At 45.6% G+C, this 18,218-nt stretch overlaps 1 protein-coding gene across 7 annotated transcripts in view; it reads left to right on the forward strand.

The window, feature by feature from the left end:
• SAMD4A (sterile alpha motif domain containing 4A) overlaps positions 1 to 18,218 on the forward strand; it is a 202,874-nt gene that overhangs the window by 144,703 nt on the left and 39,953 nt on the right. For 5 of the 7 annotated variants that reach the window (XM_070513660.1, XM_044773613.2, XM_070513657.1 and 2 more), the window contains 2 exons: positions 4,901 to 5,164; positions 17,115 to 17,224. In XM_070513660.1, the coding sequence (XP_070369761.1) occupies positions 4,901 to 5,164; positions 17,115 to 17,224 (374 nt within the window). The remainder of the gene's footprint in view (positions 1 to 4,900; positions 5,165 to 17,114; positions 17,225 to 18,218) is intronic. The other 2 variants (XM_044773616.2, XM_070513659.1) reach the window with 1 other exon arrangement.

Here is an 18,218-nt window from a genome sequence, read left to right on the forward strand (position 1 = left end):
CTGAGGAGGATGTCACTGTGAAAGGCATACTGCAGACTTTAAGCATGTGAGCTCCTAACGCACCTACATTGCCCATGGAAGCCGCACTCAACAAACACAGCAGAGAGCAGCAACCATCTCTATCATTTATTGAGTTCAGGCCTCAGTTTTTAACAAATAAAAAAATTGGGATCCCGATAAAACAATAATTGTACTTTGAATCTGCTGATGGAAAAAAATGACAAAAAGAGCTATGAATTCAGCAACATTTAAATTAGTTTTTATTTTATTAATTTTAATACTCTACATACATATAAAAATCATTTATAATGCAGTATTTCATCTACTAACAGGGCTTGGTGCACATAGGAGTTCTCAGATCCTTCTACTACCCAGAGGCCTACGGCTCATAACTTAGGGATTATTGAATTATATTGCCTTTCACGGGCTTCCAGCTCTGAAACGTTATGAATCTATGCTCATAACAATAATTTTTAAAGTATAAGTTGCATCAATGTATAAATTTAGGACCAGAGAAGTATGGAATGCATTTTAGAAAGATCTCCTTTAAAGTTTGTTAGGATGAAGTTTTGGTGTAAGAGTCGATCTTCAGCTGTCTGGACTGTTTGCTTATATAACGGGATCATTTCTCTCCTGCACAGTGAGCCAAGGAGACAATGGGCCCAGTATCCCAAACCTTGCTCTTTCCACAAATCCTGCTATTTGTCATATTAGAAGGCAGAAAAAGTAGTTATACCTAATTTTCTTAAAAGAGTCTAACTATCCTGAAAAGTCTTATCCTGAATCTTATTTTAATAACTAAAAATTGAGACGAAGTCAAGGTTGGCCAAAGGAAAGGGGAAAGAAATCTGATTTCCAGGCTTTCAAGAAAATACTTGAGAACAGAACCCAGAGACAGGTATCGTATTTTCCCCTAAAAAGGCATTGAAAGGAGTCTTATTAAAGATGCTTGGGGGTGAAAAAGAAATTATAAGGTTAGATGAGGTCAGAGAAGCTAGCTGGCCCTGAAGGTGTGACAAGAGTTTATTGCCAGATTGCAGGACCCTGTGTGCTCCCGTTGCACTGCTCCCCTGCTGTAGCAAGATGATTTGTAGCTGCTTTTTCCCTGTTTCAACTGGACTTACTCAATATTTGTTATTTATTTTTGGTTCACTTGGATTTATAAATGTTGCAGTGATCACAATATTGTGTTGACATAGTACACACACATATGTGCGCGCATGCGTACGTGTACACACCTCAAATTTTCTGCAGGGATTTTTAGAGAATATAAGCAATATTGAATCTATACTGGACACAATATTAAGTTTTAGCTTCAGTTTTTCAAGAGCAAAAGAGGCACAATTTTGCTCCCTGGGAACTTTTTGTATGATTTTCGATATAATGAACTCCCCTGAAACCTGCTGTCTCTCCACTCTCATTGTTTTAAAGTCACATCTGCATGTAAGTTTAGGCCCTTGATTCTGCTGGCACTAGCCCAATCCTAATCTGTCTTGAGATTGTTTTCAAGGTGCACATGATTCTGCAGCATTTGAACATGATTCGGGGGCGGCTTAAGTCTGCGTGGAGCATTCGCGCCGTCTGCTGTACAGCAATCAGCACGCGGGAACATGCGGGAGGCCTGCCTCTAACCGCTGTCACTCACGGGCAGCTGACACGGTGTGAAAGCTTCTCGGGAGTCTGTCTCTACCGCTCACCCTCCTGCCTCGTAGGAGAAAGAATTTTATTCATTTAGTTAGTTATTTCGGCCTGAATATCCAGTCTCCCTCTATTTATCATCACTTCAGATGAGTTCTTTTGGTTAAAAAAATAAAATGGAGCAGTGGGACAGCTATTGATCCCCTGCCTCTGGCCACCTCACTAATTCCACAGCTGTGTGGCCCATTCCCTGCCCTCTCTCTGCCCATGGCATTTATGATTTCCTCTGCCACTTTATGCTAAAGTACCCCAGCACGCAAAGTAACACCAAAATGGGCTTTGTAGTCACTGTCACCTCTACCTGAAGATTTGTCCTCGCCTTGAAGGGCCCTGTTCGCAGGTCACCTATCACCTGCTTCAGTCTCCTTCCCACAGGCCGCCGAGCTGTCTGTCCTCCAGCTTCAGTCTCGTTGGAGGAACGAGAGTTGCCCAGCATGGCCTTGCTTTGGTTTAGGTGTGGCGTTCAGCCTAGCTCTCAACCCACAGCCTCTGCAGATCAGAAGCTTACTGGGAGGCATTCTGCTTGGTTGCCATGGCAGTGGACTCCTAAGGAGACATTTCTGAGTTTGCTGCCAGCTGTGGGAGTCTTTGTGATACAGACAGGCTGGGGCATTTGGTGGACAGTCATTGGGAAAAGGCCCTGGCACCTCAAGTATAATTGATTTATTAGAGTCAAAGGCCAAGGTCATGCCATACCACCTGTGACTTCAGTCAACCTCAGGAATATATGAAGAAATGGTGTAGGTTTCTATGAATAAATCCCTGTAAGTCCCATTAAGTTAGGGAAATATTTAGTTCCATTCTCAATAATTAGTGGATTCCTTGCATAGGAACAGCCTCCCCAGGGATGCCCATCAGTGGAGAGAGAGCATGGATTTTAAGAACACTTTATGTGGAAAGAAGCAAATTGTCTGCATCCAGTAATGGAATTCAGCTGCTCTGTATGTGTGGCATTGTGCTCAGCATGCGAAGACAGGCATGCTCTTAGTGGGCTGACCGCCCGTTGGTTAGGGATTCATTTACCAGCTCTAACCAGGCTAAGTGCTGAGGCTTCCACCCACTCTGAGCTGTGTGTCTCTCTTTGGCAAGGCCTGTTGTTATGGTTTCGGGCCCACTCTCATCCTGACCTTGCAAGGAGCCCCCATTTCCACTTGGGGCACACCTGGCTGGCCCCGCACATGGCATCCACCAGATATTCTGAAATGGTTGCAGAGAGACCAGAAAGCAAAGACGTCTAAGCTGGAATGCCCCGATGCTCGGGGCTCTCAGCCCTAAACACATCTGCCCGATTTTACATAAATACTTAGACAGTCATGAAATGCGTTTTCTGGGTGTCTGGCTTTTCTTCCTGTTGGCTTTTCTCTTCATTTTTCCTGCTGCTTCCTTTTTATTTTTCTGCTTTTTAAAAAAATTTTTCTCTTGCTAATTCTGATCCAACAAGGTAACAATGCATTTTCCAGGGAGCCTTTTATAATAGTTTCTTCCCTAGTCTATTTAGTGGAAATGCAAGCTGTTTCAGCCTGTTAGGGTCAATTTTTTTTTTAAACAATGTCCCTTTGCATATTTTTAAGTTAGATGATAATTCCTTGCCTTTGATAGAAGCTACCCAAATTAGACATTTCTCAGGTTACAAATAACTAAACTTGGCAGCTTACTTTTTTCCTCCCTTTTTTATTAATAAAGAAGTTTCTGGCCCTTCTGATTGTGCCCCTTTCACATGCAAGGCTGCTCTTCTGGCCACATGAAGCCAAATGGAAACATTGACCAGAGGTGTGTGAGCCCCATTGCTCTCAGGCCTGGTTGATGCCGGCTGACCGGAGCAGCCTACCCACACCACTACTACCCCCAAACACACTTTCTGGAAACACCCAGCGTTTGGGCCCTGGTCTTTATCTTTTTAAGTGGGGGCAAGGTAATCTGCTGCCCTGATCCTTATGTGGGTGCTGCCCCACCAGAAATGCAGTTTAACAAAAAGCAGACCTTACGTTGGGATGTCAGATCTGTTTGCTGAAAACCGCAGGAAGATCAGCGCAGCAAGGAAGCGCTTGCCAGGACTTGGGAGAGAAATACCTTATTGGAAAGGATAGAGCCTGAGGTGGAACTTAATGGCTTCCCTGAAAAATGTTTTAAAATGCATGTGTCTCAATTCCATGTTAGTACTGCAGCAATCAAAATAAACTGGACCTGTCAGGAGCCAGTGCTGAGAGAATGTTATGAATAGACTTATTTTGTAAAGTTGTCACTTCAAACGCCCAGAAAAACCAACCAAGGGTAACGTCGGCTCCCTCGGCGTTGATTTTGGTTAAATCCCTCCCTTGAATGACCTCAGTTTAATTTGGCTAGTTATGTGAGTTTTGTTTCTTCTTCCTAGTTTTCTGGAAAAGAAATTAAAAGTGGGGGCTCCACAGATGTGGCCCGCTATGCCACCCTGTGTGGAGGGGCTGGATGTGCGGGTAGAAGCTTCATCGCCTGCTCACTGAGCACACCCCCTGGCTCCTGAGTGGAAGCCTTGTTACCTGGGAGTGTTTTCAGTATAAAGCTTGGCACTAACCTGTGAAGCCAAGGGAAAGAATTGGCCCTTTCACACACAGCTGCCGGTGTCCCGCTGCGGGAGGTCCACGTTAGCACCGGGACCCTCTCTGAGCCTGCACCCCCTTCAGAGGCGATAGCGCCTCTGGTTCCCAGTTGGAAGAACTAGTCCACCTTCTTGGAGTTCAGCCAAGCAAAGATCCCAAATGTGACCAGCCTGCCTGCCCTTCAAGAATTCTTCCCTAACAACGTGGGTAATGCCGGTTTTTTTGTGTTTAAAGAAACTGTCCAGCACACGTTCTTTTCACTCTTGGTAGACGGCCACTTTGCTAGGCTGTCAAGCCTCACCTGATTTATGGGCCTACTGCTGCAAATCCTGATTTCTAGAGTTAGAGCTAAAACCAGCTCCTGACCCACAAAGGCTAAGGCCTGATGTGTGGGCACTGTGGGTGTAGCCTCCTTGGAGGAACCCAACCAAGAGGTACAGACAGCATCCTTTTTAACCACCTGGAAGGGAAGGACCATGCCAGGCCTGTATCAATGTGCTGTGACCACTGATGGAGTTGTAAGACAGTTAGGGACATCTCTCAGGGTTAAAAGGTATTGTGGGTTCTTCCGTGGCCCAGACTAAAGGGGGGGGAATAACCTATTTCATTTTATTTTTTTTTTCCAGTTCTCTCAGGCCAGGCACACCACAGCCCTTTGAAACGATCTGTTTCCCTTACCCCACCCATGAATGTGCCAAACCAGCCTCTAGGACATGGATGGATGTCTCATGAGGACTTACGAGCTAGAGGACCCCAGTGCCTCCCATCCGATCATGCCCCCCTGTCTCCACAAAGCAGTGTAGCCTCTTCAGGAAGTGGTGGGAGTGAACACTTAGAAGATCAGACCACTGCTCGTAACACATTCCAAGAAGAAGGTAGTGGTATGAAAGGTGAGTGCTTAAATGAGAAACCACTGGGAACAGAGTCTGTCCCTTATTTGGAGTCAGAAGGGTAAAAAGAGAGGTAGTCAGCAAGAGAGAAGGGCCCACCCCCCAGCCCCGCCCCCAGGCTCGTGCGCTTGACCCATCCCAGCAGAGCTCCAGGGTTGACTGCGATGGAAAGGGCTCCGAATCCCCTTCCAGGGCTTCTTGCCAGAATCTGGGAACCAGGAACCACAGCAAGAGAGGTCAAGACCCTCTTTTTTTTTTTTTTAATGCAGTGACTTGCACACAATTAAACGGGCGACAGTTGAGGGTGATAGGATCTACTGTTTGCACGTAGCTTCCTGAGTCTGCCCTGTTTGTAAAGACACTGAGCTGCTCCAGTCTTCTACCTTGTTGCTGTGGCCAGAGGACAGTCAATAACTTAGCAAACAAACCACAGAATCTTCTTTTAAATCTCTTCTAGTGCAGAATTGTGGAAGTGCTTCCTTTCTCTCTCCCTTTTCCTTTGATAATCCAAAGAAACCTTTAAACCCTTTCCTCTGCATCTGTTTAAGGGACATGAAAATACCACTGAGAAGCTCTGACAGTGTTTTAAGCCTGATAATAAATTTGCATACAAGTGATAGAGGCCTTTTGTGCAGCATAAATAAACGTCCCTCCATTGCCCTGTAAATCTACCCTCTTCTAAAGATACTCTTCAGGAGATAGAGAGTTCCAAATTACCCATGATAGGTTCAGAGAGGATGCGTGCATTCTATATTTTTAGACGCCAGTTGTTCAAGCCTGGGAAGTCCTTAGGGAAAGCTGCTCATCAGAGACACACTGATGCGTAACACACATAACAATTTTAGATGGAGAAACAGTAACTAGTCATGCTTCTGGGACTATAGTGCTGAGGGGAGGCACTGAAAGGGCCCCCTTTGCTGGCATCAATAGTCCTGAGGGGGGGCCTGGGACCGAGTGGTTAAGTTCGCGTGTTCCACTTCGGCGGCCCACGGTTTCGCCGGTTCAGATCCCGGGCGTGGACCTACACACCACTCATCAGGCCATGCTGAGGTGACGTCCCACACAGCACAACCAGAGGAGCCTACAACTAGAATCTACAGCTTTGTCCTGGAGGGCTCTGGGGAGAAGAAAGAAGAGCAAGATGCTCAACAGATGCTGGCTCAGGGCCAATCTGCCTCACCCCAAAAAAAGATACATAAAAGAAAATAGTCCCGAGGTTTGCTATTTCTGGTCTTTTCCTTGAAAAGGATCGGTGTTGACATAGGAGGCTCTGTACCAAGTGCCCTCCCCACCACAGAAGCCTGGCACAGAAAGATGCCCATGATTGCCCAGGTGCCAGTCGTGAGAGAGGACCAGGCTGAAAAGTGGAGCCTGTCAGCTGCGGGTGTGGAGCTGCTCCCTGGTGCGTTGCATGAGCCTTCCTCTGAGCTGCTTGGCCTGCATTTTCTTCTTCCCCCTCCTGTGGGGGTCCTGTGCTGAGCGCCAGAGTGAAGGGGCTGTGTCTTGGTGTTTCCTCTGGTGATACAAAGGGGTCTTTAAAGGTGTTTAACAGGCAACAAAAACAATGGCTCATTTTGGAATGGAGGAGGTGTGTGTCCTCTTTCTCTTTCACAGTTTTTGGGGGAATGTGCCATGATTTTGGAGACCTAGCAAAACCCATTTCTAAGTTTATGCTACACCGTTATGTGCTCAAGCAGCAGAGCCCCAGATGAGCCCCATCGGCTACCCAACTACTCCCTCACCTGGGTAGCAGGTGAGGCTCAGCTGTGCTTTAGGTAAGCCTGCAGGGCATCTCTCACTGGAGCATCAAAGTCCCTGAGGGACCAAGGGAGGCGGAGACAGCTGTTGCTTTGGAGCAGCTTCTTTCCTGGCCAGGTGGAGTGTCTGGGTGGCATGTTTCCAGGAAAGTGTATATGCAGTTCTAACTGGTAACTGTGGGAAGGAGGCCTCGGCCTTCTGTTGAAGGGCAAGGGGACTCCTGGGGGAAGGCGTTCGCCGGGGTACAGGCCTCCCCCAGAGAGAAACGCTGGTGCCACTGTCTGCTTCTCGGAGGTCTGTTTGGTTTGTTTTTCTTTCTTTTTTCCTTTTACTTTCTTTTCCTTGTTTTCATTCCTGTTTTTTTCTGTCTTAATGTACACATTAGACATCTTCCCAAAGTTGGTAAAGTTGTGCTCATTGCATGCTGGCATTTTGAGGTGAGAAATGAGTAACAAGAGCATGTTTTTAAGGACAAATGAATGAGAGAAAAATGGAATAAATGTCCTATCCCTATTTTAGAATATAAAAGCCAAAATATTCCAAAGTTCAAGGAATAGCCTGTATATGAGCTTCTTCAATTCCTTCCTTTAGAATTGATGAGAATTGTCTCCTCAAAGCTTCTTCAATGAGAAAATTATAAAGACAAGCTCTTATACTCGAGATTTTCTTTATAGGCGCAAAGGTTGTGGTCAGAAGATAGGCTATTTGGTGACTAGATGAAACAGAGGTCTGTCTTCTATGTATACCCACCTTCTGCTGACCTGTCACCTGTCCTTCTCCCAGAGAATTGGATGTGGGTTCAAAAGTGTAAAGTCCTTAGCAAATTTTAAAGGGCACAACATTTTTGAAGGAAGGAACATGCGAGATGGTGAACAATTCTGTTCTGAGAAAAGTGTATCTGCAGTTCAGCTGACAGGCCAAGCAGTAGCAATGCCCATACCCAAGAGCAGGAGCGTGCCCGCGCACCAGAGCCAGGGTTTATTAAACCTGCAAGCCCCTCGCCCAGCCACGCCCGGCCACGTCTTCACGAGAAGGCCAGCACCCCCGTTGAACTCCCGCCTCCCAAGATTATTCAGGGCGGCCTCCTGGGAGAGCGCCGAAGAAGCAGCCCTTAACAAGCCTGTCCCAGGAGGTTGTCGTTTGATCCCCATGTGCAAGAGCAGGTGCTGGTTTAAATTTCCAAGTTAATTCATACTTTCTGAGAAAGGAAATATGAAATCAAGTGAAGAGCTTTTAAAAAGAGCCAGCTCTTCCTCTTGGATCCACATCTCTTTCCTCCTGTGACCAGGCCCTCTGCCAGGAGTGTCAGCCCTTTTAAGCTACTTGCTGGTCCACCTCAGGATGCCATCGTCTAATTGCTATTTTTCCAATTTTTAAATGCCTGGTTAATGAAAACAACAAGCAATCTGTAGTAGAATTTGGAGGCATTCCGAATCTCCAGGGGATGCATGTCAGCCCCCACCCTGCACCTTGGGAAAAAACTAAAAAGCTACCATAATTGAGCTTAATTTAGTGTGAATTCATCTTTCTTGCCCACAGCTGTGCATACCTTGCTGAAACACTGTGTTCATCCATTCCTTTCTTTTCATCTAGACAGACGAGCCAGTTTTGGCCACAAATTGTACCTTAGGAATGTACCTCTTGGGTCAAGAGTGTGAAAAAAAGCTTGCAGTCCAGCATTCTTGCTCTTTTTGTTTTTCACCGACATCCATCTCGCCCTCTTTTTGTCTTGGTGTCAGCACTCCCTGCCAGGGATTGTCACTAAGTTCTCCCAAGCAACTAACTCCTGCTCTCCGAGGATTGACATCATCTGTCTGCTTTGCTTTGTTTTTCCTTTTATAGTAAATACCATCCTGAAGGTTTCAGTCCGCTCTGCAGCAGTTTGGATGTCCCTTGGGGTCAGGATCTCGGACTAATATCTCAGGCTCAGGGAAGAATGGGGTCGTCTACCCAACTAGAAATTACTCAACGGGAGTGGGAACTGAACAGGAATATGAAAGTTCCTTCTTTAACATGTTTGGACTAAATATGCTGGTTGTGGTTTCTAAATTCACTTGTCCTTGTTCTTTTCAAAAACTTCTCTGTGACTTATCCCAGGGGGAAAAATCTTGATTCTGAGTCGGTACTCAATTATATTATCCTTCTTTCCCTCAGCATCGCATGAATGGAGCATGCTCTACCCTTCTCTCATACAAGGCCTTCATGTGGCCAAGAGGGGAAAAAAGGACATTCTCATAATTTCTTAGAAAGAAGAGAAAATACAGAAGAGCAGAAGTTTGTTGGTAGAAGAAGCACCTTTGCCCCTCATATCAGCATCACGTCTTCAGAAATGATGTAGAAACTCAGCACCTAAAGACTTATCAAAAGGCCAGGGCTGTTGATGAGTGGTGTGGTCATGTTACATGGGAGCAGAGAGAAGGAAGAAAGACTGATAAACAGGTTTCAATTTTGTCCTCATTCAAGTCAATTGACTGTTTGAGCACCTGTTGAAAGAGGCCTTGGACTAGCTACTGGAGAGGCAGAGGTGGAAAAGATTGTTTCTGCCTCAAGGGACTCACTGTCACATGAGCAACAAACAGGTACACAGCTGTGAGGATATCTTGTCTTGAAGACTTGCCCTGGGTCAGGGCCAGTACCAAGGAGGGCCCTAAGTCAAAGTGGAGAGAAGTCAAGGAAAGCTCCTGGAGCAGGAGAGGCCTAGAGCTGAGTCCTGGAGCCTGATTACAAGTTAGCCAAATACATAAGGTGAGAGAAGGGCATTCTGTATAGAGGGAACAGCATGTGTGAAAGCCTGGTGACGAGACAGCTTGACCACGTAGATCCCATGGCTTGAGTGTTAACGGCACATGGAAAAGAGGTTTAGAGAGGGAAAAGCCAGACACTAGGCTTCTTGTAGGATTTTGGCCTGTATCTTAATGTTAGTAGAAGCTCTTGAAGGAATTTCAGCAGCAGAATGACCTGCTTAGATTTTGCATATTAGAAATAGGACCCTTAGCAACAGCATGGAGAATATACCAAAGTGAGGAGGGGACAGGGACCAGCTGAGTTGGAGGATATTTCAGTAATTGAGGAGGAAAATGTGTTTGTAGGATCTTGGTGAGATAGAATTAAGAGAGCTTTGAATTGACTGTACACTAGTTGAATGTAGACAGTAATGGAGTGGGAAGAATTTGGGACAATGCCCAGGTTTCTGCCTGGGACATCTGGATAGCCCATGCTGTCATCTATAGCAAAGAGTATATAGGAGAAGAAACAGACTGGGGGGACAGCATGGGGCAGGGTAAGTGTGGGAACTTGTGGAGCATTCCAGGGGAGGTGTGTGAGCCAGGACCACAGTGCTCTGTGCTCTTCCCTGGCCCAGCCTCCTGAGAGCTGAGCTCCTCCCCTCACCTGCACAGTTGAAACATCCTGCTTACCTGTAGTAAAGTGTGTTTGGGGGACTCCATTCCAGATTTCTGGCTAGTAAAGCCCATAGATTTGGGCTCCGGAGAGTAAGATGCTCTGTGACTTTCTTGTTGCAGTTGTCAGTGTGAAAGGGGTAGAGATTGGGGGAGTGTTTCTCTTGATATGAGCTTGAGCCTCACCATTACGAACTAACATAACTGGGTATACTTATGATGTGTGGCATTATGTTAGCACAAAAACCGAGAGGTAATTCAGAGTGTTGTGCTGTTTGTCTTTAGACACGATAAAGGTAAAAGAGAAAGCTTTGGCTCTGGTAACCTTGATGGAAACATAGCAGTTAAGAGTAGAGGAGACCAGTGACTAGTAAATATGTGGTTTGCCTTTTCTGAGGAGTCTTTCTTAGATGAAACTTAGGTAAATTTCTTTTCTCCATAGCAAAGGAAATATATTACCTATTCTGAAATAGCCTGTTTAGGGTTGTGAGTTGTTTTCAAAATGCATATATTTTGGGCCTCTGCCTATCCTAGAATGAGATTAGAAAAATTATTGAAAAGTGTGAACTTTTCTAAGAAAAAGAAACCCGTCAGAAACCTTTGTAAGAAAAGCTGTGAATACAGCATTTCTGAGGGTGATAAAGGTAGGAGTGACAGAGTGGGAGTGACACAGCTCCATGTGTGGCAGGGGCACTATTGAGCATGGCTGTCATGGGAATGAGTCACTGTTTTCTGTGTTGACTTTGTAGGCCCTGTCTTGAATTCATCTAATTTAAAGGCCAGCATTTACAAAATTTGTTTCACTTTCTATTCCCAACTGCCAACAGATGACCTGCACAGACAGACCCTTATGGGCTCAGACTTGTGCTGCCTCTTCTCAGATCGGCTGAGAGCCCTGATGTCTGGGAAAAGCAAATCCCCAGGGTTCCCCTAAATTGAAAAGGTCATGAGACTTTTAGCCACCATCCTTTACCAAGCACATGACATGCTTTAAGGACGGTGCAGGCATGCAGAGGGCAGCTTTTCATGTGGAACCCAGCCGCGCTTCAACAACATAAAGCAAGCTGCATGTAGAACATGATTTATTAAGTCATAGCTAATGGAAATGACGAGGAGAAATGTAGTCCCTCTGTTTGTATGTAACTCTTCTAAGTGGATACTTTACCTCAAAGAAAGCCATCTCTGTGCCTTCCGAGACCCACACATGCTCCCTATGAACATGGAACTCTCTCAAAGCCACCATGATGTGTCCCAGGATTGAGGAGCACACTCATAGCTCCACGGGGACCAAAGGTCAAGGTTCCTCTTTTCCTTTGCTCAGAGGCTGGAATGGAATTGGGCTGCCTATCCTGCTCCGGCCAGAAATAAAGTCAGTTTTCTGAAATCTTGATTGTGTTGCTAGACTTCTGCTCTTCGTATTTGAAAGGAATGTTTTCCATCTCGCTTCACCATTAAAGAGTTGAGTCCCCTCTTACCCTTCAGCTGGCTTTCCTCTTCTCACCTGCAGAGAGCAAGGATGCAGTCAGATCTTGGAGAGAGAGAGTTGTTTGAGATTAGCCTGGCTCTCTGTGGTGAATGGGAGTTGCTCTTCTGCCTGCAAGTACCAGGACCACGACGGGCTTCTTGGGGAAAACAAGGCTGTTCATGTTTCTTTTTCCAGGGCTACCTTGCTCCCTGCCCTTTACATTGCCCCCATCTTGGGCCCTTCAGAAATGTCGGTCCCATCTTTCTCTCTAGTGGGGCAGGTGCTATATGGCCTGTTGACCTGACTAGTATTTGCAGCCATGCCCATAGCAGGCATTTGAGGAAAGCGACCCAAGTTTTAAAGCTTCTGTGTGAGCTGTTGTACCCACCACAAAGCCTTTCTGTGGCTGATTTATCCAAATTCTAAAAGGGAAATAGCAATCAGCATAGTTGGAAATGTGATCCCATTGATAGAGACCAGCAGGTAACTATAGAGCATCTAAAAGATGAATGTAACACTATTATCAAAAATGGCCAGGGGCCAGCCCAGTGGCGTAGCAGTTAAGTTCCCACATTCTACTTCAGCGGCCCAGCGTTCACCAGTTTGGATCCTGGGTGCAGACCTACGCACTGCTTGTCAAGCCGTGCTGTGGCAGGCATCCCACGTATAAAGTAGGGGAGGATGGGCATGGATGTTAGCTCAGGGCCAGCCTTCCTCAGCAAAAAAACAAACAGAAAAACAATGGCCATGAGAAGATAATTGTGGACTGCAGAAAGATCTGGAAGGAATTTCAGGAAGCATGGACACTGTGGCTTGGACGAACACTGTCTGCACATGAATGGTGGTGCTTTCTCCCAGAAACCAAGAAACTTCCTACCATTTAGCCTTCTCTTTTCAGTTTCCTTCATGGGCTTCTCTTCCCACACCTTCCCCTAAAAGCCTGGCGCTCCCAGGGCTCCACCTGGCCCTCCCCTATTCTTACTCCATGCTCTTTCCCTGCGAGATCTCACCCACTTCCATGGCTAAAACAACCACCATGTGCTACTGACAAGGAAAGTGGTTTTCTGGCTCAGACCTCTCTTCAGAGATCTTGACCAGTTGACTTCTCCACCTGGATGGCACAAAGTCAATGACACTCAACTGATCTAAAGTGGAGTTCACCATCTCTCTCTTCTCACCCCAAACCTACTGCTCCCCTGTATTTTCTGTCTCATCAAACTTGCATCAGACAAACCATCTTAGGCTCCTTTCTCTCTCTTACTCCTTCTTCTTCCCTGATCTTCAATTACTGTCAGTTTATATCCTTTCCTTCTCTTCTGCCACTGCCTTCCTAGCCATCTCCAAGGGCTTGAATTCATCTCCTGGCCTCCACTCTCACCATCATCCAGTCTAGCCTTTACCTTGACAGCCATCATCCTTCTAACATACTCCTCTGATTGTGCCTCTACCCCTCAGATTTCAACAGCTTCTCATCACCCACAAGATGAAGTCCACTCGCTTTATCTCAACATTACAGATCTCAATCATCTGACCCCTGCCTATTTGCCCCACCCTATTTCTAGTCATTCTTTTTCATTCACATAAGCATTTACTTGACCCACAATGCTCTCTTGGCTCTGTGCTTTGTTTATATGCTGTTCTTGCTTCCTGAGATGGCTTTGTCAATATAGTCTGCCAGTGACTCCAGGTCTGCCGCTACTGTGAAACTCTCTCTCACGCCCCAAGGCAAACCTAAATCCTCATTGTTCTGTGGCCCCTAGAACTTTGAATACACTTAGCACTTATCCTGTAGTTAGTATAATTTTTCTGTGAGTCAGCCATTCTCTCGGGATTAAAAGTTCCTTGATGGCAGGGACATGTCTTCACAGAGCCTGGCCACCATGGTAAGCATTCAATAAATGTTGAGTAGCGAATATCAGGATGCCCACAGTTGGCAAGAAAGTCAGTCTAAGTCAGTCCAGCATATAGGAAAGCATCTTTATCTTTCTCACACTGCATAAGAGAGTGATTTTCTAATCTGTGACCTCCATTGTCATGTTCATCAGAAGTGGCACAGATGAAGCTAAACGGCTGTGGGCCAGCCGGACATGGGAACCCAGGAGGCATTCGTGCCTTCAATCACGTACCACTGCTCCAGGAAACACCCCTGCTTGTCTGTGTCTTCCACCCATAGCCACAGCTTTGCAAAATGAGAAAGGAAGGTCTGGAGTTATTTTAGGTGGTTCTCAGCTTTGCATCCAACCGTGTAGCATATGGACCATGGGAAAGGACCTGAGCTTTTAGTTAGAATTTTTCCCTGGCCAACGTCTTACAGAATCTAGCATCCAAGTCATTGGAATTCGTGGCTTGGGAGGAATGAAATGGTCAAGGTGCTCAGTTCTCTGGTTTGTTTCCCTTTTATTTAATGACATTTTGTTTTAAGCCTTGGCGAAGGAAGGTGCCTCACCACCAAATAGGGGTGAGTAAGCTGTGTTCTTAGAACTGGATTCTCTCTTCTTTGTTCCTCAGTTCCCGTTGCGGGAAGAAGAGCTCTTTAGGCCCCCAGCACTGAAGCAGGCCCTGAGACGGCTTGCTCCACACGCACAGTTGACACATGCCTGCCTCAAGGAACATATGGTCAATTGGACCTTACGTTTCCCAGGAACATGTCCAGAAATAACTCTTCAGGAAGGCCTAACTTGCCGTGTTTTGAAGTTGTATAGGAATCTTTTCTAGGAAAACAACTCCCAGTGACCTGTATTTGGACTAAACAAGTGAGGCTGACTCTTCCATACCTCTAGCCAGGGCAAGTCCAGTTGTCACAATACTTTTATAGAAAGGGACTAGCGCTGATGGGACTGAGACTTACCAGGCCAAGATTTGTACCCCATTCTCTCCAACTCTTAAAACACCATATTGTCAGCTTGCCTTATAAAGTACCCAGTTTGCAACATAATTTAGTAGTTCAGGATTCTGTTTGTTTATCATCAGTGGATGTTGCATGATGAAACTGCAGGGCCCCCAGTGAAAATGTGGCCCATGAGGTCGCTCTATACTCTTGTGACGAATTGTGCCCAAGTGTGGCATGGGATTACCCAGGCTTCTTTGAATCATGGTCATTGAGTTTTCTGAGCAGTGACTTGGAGCTTCTCAGAGATGTAAATGGCAAACATGAAATCTGGTGACAAAGTGGTAACACATCATTGACCTAAAAGCCAGAGCTGTATTTATTTGCTCCTTGCTCTGCAGAAGTGTTAGCATTGTTTTAACAGCAACAAAAACCTGGTGGAGAAGAAAGTCTGGTAAAATAGCTCCAAGATGTTGCAGGGAGGAAAGTGGATGTCCTGGACTCTCTATCCAACCACAGTTTGAGTTGAGGAGGATGTAAGGAATTGGTACTGTGTGCCTGGGGAAGCCCTGTCTCTTTGTGGTTCATGATGGTTGGTTGCAGAAGGACTCTTCACTTGTCACAGTAGAATGAAGGGCCTCCAAGCACAGAATCAAGTGATTTCTTGCCTGAGATGACTGAGTCTGTTCTTAAAATGCCATTGGATATCCAATTCTGTTCTCCAGAAATTCCCCTTCTTTGGCCTTCACATTACCGCAAATCAAGAAGTCACCTCCCCAGGCCCACCCTTCCCTCCTAGATCTTTGAGTTTCAGATCGTCCCGTACCCTCGTGCCCTACACCTGGGTTTGGCTTACCCAGGAGGCAGGGCCTGATTTCAGAGTAGGCCAAGTCTCTTTAATCAGTCCCAGTTAATTACTACAAACATTGAACAATTGGAAGGTTCCCACTTTTTTTGTAGTGTTCATGGTCTCTGTCAGTGCCTCAGAATAAAGCACAGCGACAGACAGTATCTTACAACCAACATGGTTAGTAATGAATAATAATTCGTAGAAAGCATGAATAACATTTACCCAATGCTTAGCATTTCAGAGTACTTTGTAGTCATTGTTTTATTCAGCCCTCCCACAGACAGGCTGTTTGGTCTTCATTTTACAAGTAGTTGACACAATGTAGGAGAAAGCTGGGAATCAGGAGACCTGGTTCTAGTCCCCATTTCACCACGTACTTGCTCTGTGATTTAGACTTAATGACTTAATTTTGCCATCTGTAGAATGATCCAGGGTGGGAGAGCATGATTCTAGAGATTTCCTGAAGATTCTATAAGCTCAGAAACTCTGACTTAAAAAACCATGGGCAAGTTTTTTTTTTTGGTTGTACTTAGCAAGGTACAGTCATGCACTGCATAACGACGTTTCAGTCAATGATGGACCGTGTATACAACAGTGGTTGCATATTAGTACCATGTAGCTTAGGTGTGTAGTAGGCTATACTGTCTAGGTTTGTGTAAGTACAGCACATCTATGATGTTTGCACAACAACAAAATCACCTAACAAGGCGTTTCTCAGAACATATCCCCGTCATTAAGCGATGCATGACTGTAATAATTCTTGTGTGGATTTTCAGTACAGTTACTATTTAATTTTCCTAATTCTGGAATCCCAAACTTGGGGCTTATTTCATATGTGCTTTGAATTTCCATTATCCTATGGTCTAGCCAGTCTTTGGACCTTTCAAATCCTGATGTATTTGTAGTTGACATTCAAAGAAAAGGTCAAAGACACATGCAGATACATTCCATAGCTTGGAGAAATGGTCAGCAGACACGCACATGCTACAGTGAAAGTTTTGGAGCCCTGGATGCCCTTATTCCCACGCATAGGAAGACAGAAGAGAGATGAGGCTGAGAATGACTGCGGCTCTACCCGTAGGGTACAGCTGTTGCCTGGTTTTCCTATCACTGTGGCAGTGGCCGAAACAGCAATGTGGAGATCTGCACTGAACCTAGAAAGAAATCATCTTGAGGATGAAAATGCATCATATGTAGTTTTAACGTTCTAAGTCAGTTCTTTCCAAGTCAATAGTGGAGTCATCCAGGTAAAGCAGTGGTTCCTTGACATTTTTTTGGTCATGAACCCCTTTGAGAATCTTATGGAAGCTATGGATGACCCTCTGCCAAGAAGACTACGGTGAATATATTCACAAATTGGGATATAATTTCAGGTAATTCCTGTATGCGCTGAGGCCCATGGACCCCAAGTTAGCAAGCTCCTGGAATAAAGCAGAATAAGGGAGCCCAAGAGTAGGAAGGTCAGGGCTAGATCAGGACTTCTAATTCCATCATTTGCTGCCAAAAGTAAACAAGTAGTAACATTAAGATTTCTTTTCTTTTTTTCTTCTGACCATCACCCTCTTTTCCTTTCCCTTTTCCCACATCTTTTGTCATCTCTTCTCGTTCCCTCTCAATTTCTCTCCCCATCTCTTGCACATCTTGCACCGCAGATGTTCCAGCCTGGTTAAAAAGCCTCCGCCTGCACAAGTACGCTGCCCTTTTCTCCCAGATGACCTATGAGGAAATGATGGCCCTCACTGAGTGCCAGCTGGAGGCTCAGGTATGTGCTCCAGGTGACCATTCCCTGTGAAGGTGCCCCAGGTGGAACCTGAAGTTCGAGTCCAAGACAGACCTTATTTGGACCCATACCTATACCCACCCAGTAGCTTGCCTTATTCTAGGAACTGCCAGGTGCTGGCCAAAGTTACATGGTGAGTAAGGCTGGGTTCTTGCCTTCAGGATCCAGTAGGAGATGGAAGACGAGCAGAGAACCACAGGGCAAATGAGGGTGAGAGAGAGTGTTATGAAAAAGGTATAACCTGAGTGCACGCTCTAAGGTCAAGGTAGGGGCATCAGTGGTGTCTCCTAGAAGAAGGAAAGTTTTACCAAGGCCTCAAAGACTCTGTGCCCCTGCTTCCGCTTTGCTTGCCCTCTCCCTCCCTCTGCCCAACCAGCCTTGTTTGGGGAATGACTCTGTCTGCTGTCCAGTCCAGTTACAAAACAGATAACTTCTTGCAGTTAAGAAGCACCAGGTCATGCCTCAGACCTTCCCCAACACTTTTCTAAAAACATGTTCAGACTGGACTTAATGGAGATTGGAGTAAATTGTGCAAAATATTTTTTTCTTCTAACCACCTTGAATAACATGAGACAATCATTAAGAATGGGATTACCCCAGGCCTCAGATTTCATTTCCCTTTTGTGTGCCATAAAGCACAGAGTTCCTCCTTCCTTCTAAGGCCTCCTTCTCCAAGTGTGGATGCCAAAATCCAGACCAGTCAACAGAACCCCTGAAACTAGGCATGTTTCCTACCATGCTGTGCTGAGTAAATAGATATGAGTGATGCCTTTGTCTCCCTTGTTTAAAATGCTATTTGCATGTTTCACATTGACCTCAGTTTCCCTTGAGCAGTGATTTAAAAGAATTAATGGTCTGAACAGGCTAATAGCATTTCCCCTGCAAGACGAGGAGAGTGTACCATTTGGAGCATGGCTGTCTAGCCTAGACACATCCCTCCCAGCAGGTGCTGACTTCCCACTGCATATTTGGCTCC

The sequence above is a fragment of the Equus asinus genome, chromosome 7 (assembly GCF_041296235.1).
Source record: "Equus asinus isolate D_3611 breed Donkey chromosome 7, EquAss-T2T_v2, whole genome shotgun sequence".
NCBI classification, from domain to species: Eukaryota; Metazoa; Chordata; class Mammalia; order Perissodactyla; family Equidae; genus Equus; species Equus asinus.